The following is a 3,893-nucleotide window of genomic DNA, read 5'->3' as shown; positions in this document are numbered from 1 at the left end:
TGAAAATAATTCAACTTTAAACTCTTTATTTTACCCATTTTACACTTAATGAGAAGCTTTTATGACCATACAAATATCATGGCCCCACAAAGCTTTTACCCCTTAAGCTTTTAAGAGTACAAGTTTCAAAAGTCCTCTTTTTTTTCTTAAACTTCGTGCCGAGTCAAACTACCTCATCTAAATTGAAACAGAGGAAGTATATGAAAACTTTTCTGTATAACTTATTAAATCCATACTAATCTTTATATAGGATTAATGGATTAATTACACATGCATTGACTTGGAAAACTACTTATATAGCCTATATTAAATAAGTAGCAAGAGGCTGTAAAAATGCAGGGTAAGGCTGCGTACAATAAATTTTGGTGGTCCGGTCTTTCGTCGGACCCCGTACATAACGGGAGCTTAGGGCGTCGGACCGCTTTTTTTTTAAAGGGAGGTTTATCTTGAACATCACTTTCTTATAGTTGTAAAATAAAGACGATAAACATCAGAAAATAGAATGAGAGCTACCAAAAACCAAGTGAGAGATGCTCACTCATATTAGACTGAAATGTTTGTTAGTTATCATTTGATATGCTCTTATCCAAGTGTTGTTAATATGTGGTGACGCCACCTTATAAAAGTAAGACATAAGCATACAAATAGCATATCAATGCTTTACAATGAAGCCACAGATTGAAGAGTTCCAAAATGTTTATTTACTGCAGCAACTCATGGTGATAGGAATTACAGAGGTTCAACATGAGGGTACATAATACACACATAGCATCGACATGTTCAAAGTACACATTAATATAGAAGCTTGATCCAACATCAAGCTTAGAAAACAAACAAGATTTTAATATAAGCTTACATTTCAATGACAAAATAAACCCGCAATTAGTCATCTGCATGCTTCACAACAGTAACAGGACACGTAGCGTTATTCACAACATAGTTGCTAACGCTGCCCATGATAGCCCTGTAATAAAAAGGAGGAAAAACTAAACGTTAGAATATTCCCATTATTTCAAACAGTGGGTAGTAATGCCAATTGCTAAATGATCATGAGATTTTTGCTGAAATCCTAATGGATAGACAGTTTCCAAGTTTATTCAATCTATGCAAATACATTTGGAAGTTGGTAGCATGAGAAAAGTGGAATCTTTCTCAACCAAAGCTCCGCGGTTGTTGCAAAAGAAAAGGCAATGAAGCGACTAATTTCCATTTTGACATAATACACAACATGACATTCAATCACAAAAGAAATTATAGAAAGGATTAGACCTCTTGAGCTTTCCAAGCCCTCTGTTCCCTATGACCAGACAGCTCAAGGGAGTTTTGTCAATTGCTTCACATAACTTCTCTCGAGCATCTCCCCAGTAAATTTTCAGGACTACCATTATCTGCTAACAAAAGAAAAAAATGTAAGAATACTTAATCTAGGTATGCCTACTGAGAAACACCGGATCTCGTAAAAGAAGAGAAAATATCACCTCCTTCTGTCTAGCAGCAAGGGTTACCATATCCAATGTTTCTGGGTCAGGGTTAACCCCATACTTCTTCATTGTGTGGGCATCGCAAAACTCGGATAAAGGAATTAAAGCTGCAAAAAGCTCCCAAAAAATGTATCAGATATTCAACCAATAACAAGCCCAAGGTGGCAATTTTTCTACCTTCTCAAGGTAGGGGTAAGGTCTGCGTACATACTGCCCTCCCTAGACCCCAGTTGTGGGACTACACTGGGTATTTTGTTGTTGGTTCTCAGGAAGCTAGTATAACTCTTTGCAGCTAGACATGTAAAAAAAGCTATTCATAAATAAAAGGTGCAAGCATGAACTTGATGATTCCGGACATGCAACGCTTTACCCAGTAAAAGATTTAAACACTTTGCTGAAGGTATATTAATATTCGTAATTATTGAGACTTCACAACTATATGTACTCTAATGCAATCTTGTTTCCTATCCCCATAATGACCAAGACTTCTTTTTTTTTTTTTTGGTTGGGGGGGGGGGGGGGGTTTAAATTATCCATCTCTACAAGTAAGAGCATGGATGTAATATATTGTGGATCAACAAAATTATAAAACAGAGGAGATATAACTTTTGCACCGACGTATATCTCTCTGTTATGTAATTTTGTGGTTAGTAATATATTACATCCATACTCTAAGCAGCAGAGATAGATGCTTTAACCAAAAACAAAGTCTTGGTGAATGAAAACACTCCGAAAGCACATCAAAAATCTGTTTTTTAATGAAATCAAGAAAATCCTACACATGGACATGCAATTTAACCCTATCCAATTCTCCAGAATTCGCAAGTCCATGACATCCAACCAACAAGGGCAAAAGGCAGATATTTTTCTAGGTACATCCAGGGGTGTACGCAGGATTTCTCATAAGTGGTATCGATATTTAAAGAAATAGATGAACAATCCAATATAATGAAATCATATAGTAAAAAATACAGTTCAAAACCGATTAATAAAGTATATTACCACAACTTTCCTCAGCGAGTTTTTATTTACTCTTTTGAAATGGACATAGCACTTAGTACTTCTTTTTGTACGTATGAACCAAACATAATCACCAAAAGACTTCTCATTTTTCGATTTTGCAATTAATTCTTGATCAATTTGCGAGTAGCACACAAAAATCCCCAAATTTGCAAATTGCAAGGAATGAGTGATTTTATTTTTGTAGTTGGGGTCTTACGTTTGATGAAATAATCAAGTTCGAGAAGACGTTGAAACTATATTTGCCGCTGAATTAAACCAAACTCATATTTGGCCCCTTGATGTGGTTTTCCCTTAAAGCTAAGAGGTCAATAATTAGGGCTTTGCTTTTGTTCGACACCTAGACCCAACGATGCTCAAAACTTCAAAAAACACATAAATGTAAGTGTAACTATTGAGGTTTGAACCCGTGACATTCCACAAAAATATTAGGTGTGTAACCGCGAGAGATGAGACTTACCATGAGTTAACAATGTCATTTTAATCTATTTTATTGTTATTTAATGTCCTACAGCAACTATGAACTATTAGCTCTGGCCAAAGCTACAAACGCCATCAAATACTTCAATCTAGACAAAAGAAAGCAGGATCTCTTGCAAAAGCACCAGTATTTGCAACAAAGATTGTAAGGTACAGTATTTGAGTTAGTTATTTCACCCAAACACACAAAAAAGGCTTAGACGACGACCAACATATAAATCGATCATAGAAGAGAAGAGAAATGAGAACATACGAGAACCAGTGGCCTCCCAGAGCTGCATCTCGCCTTCTTCATAGTGACCTTCAGGACGAACAGTGACCAGAATAAGGTGATCCCCTTTACGAAGGATGTTGTCAATGGCCCATTTCAGAGCTTTCTTGCTGCATGCTGAGAAATCCACTGCCACCCCTACAAATCTACCTCCTTCCATCCTCTCTATTCAACAATCTGAAGATGGCCTGGAGTTTTCGTTTTCTTTTTCTTTTTCGGTCTTGATTGATATATCGTTGTAAGAATGAGCTAGTGAAGACTTTGAACAATATAAAATAGGAAAGGCAACTGGGACACGACCATTGAAGAAACAACTGAGGTGGTAGTGCGATGTTGATTTGGCAATTAAGTTGTCGCATATTTGCCACCACACATAAGAGCCAAAAATGTTGTGTTGGGGCCCACTTTTTATGGCTGATGATATTTCTTCTTCTCTGTCTTTCTAAAGAACAGGGCGGGTGTACCTGTTCAAAGTTTTAGTGGGCTTGGGCATAAGAATTGTGAAATTTGAGAAAATAAAATATAAACATTAAGTAAAGATAGTATTTAAAAGTTAGAGTTATCATGGAATACAAAATATTATTTGGGGCTGTTTTTAAATTTTTGTGAGTACTTTGAAGTAAAAAAAGAGTTAAAAAATA

The 3,893-nt window shown here is 36.1% G+C and overlaps 1 protein-coding gene across 1 annotated transcript; it reads right to left on the bottom strand.

Annotated features, from left to right (window-relative positions):
- Positions 1-678: 678 nt before the first annotated feature.
- On the bottom strand, positions 679-3,581 carry LOC107810745 (universal stress protein PHOS32-like). Its single transcript, XM_016635590.2, has 4 exons — positions 3,235-3,581; positions 1,479-1,588; positions 1,270-1,388; positions 679-964 (listed from the first exon to the last, which is right to left on the bottom strand). Exons 1-4 carry the CDS (start codon positions 3,410-3,412, stop codon positions 883-885), a joined length of 489 nt encoding a protein of 162 aa, XP_016491076.1. The 5' UTR covers positions 3,413-3,581; the 3' UTR covers positions 679-882.
- Positions 3,582-3,893: the final 312 nt, after the last annotated feature.

Source organism: Nicotiana tabacum, chromosome 22 (genome assembly GCF_000715075.1).
Source record: "Nicotiana tabacum cultivar K326 chromosome 22, ASM71507v2, whole genome shotgun sequence".
NCBI lineage: Eukaryota > Viridiplantae > Streptophyta > Magnoliopsida > Solanales > Solanaceae > Nicotiana > Nicotiana tabacum.
This window is presented reverse-complemented; position numbering and strand designations above follow the sequence as displayed.

Coding starts and splice junctions, on each gene's coding strand:
- LOC107810745 (XM_016635590.2), bottom strand. CDS start 3,412: ATGGAAGGAGGTAGATTTGTAGGGGTGGCAGTGGATTTCTCAGCATGC. Junction 1,589..3,234: donor CTGGGAGGCCACTGGTTCTC/GTATGTTCTCAT, acceptor AGCTTTTTGCAG/CTTTAATTCCTTTATCCGAG. Junction 965..1,269: donor GGGCTTGGAAAGCTCAAGAG/GTCTAATCCTTT, acceptor TTTTTATTACAG/GGCTATCATGGGCAGCGTTA.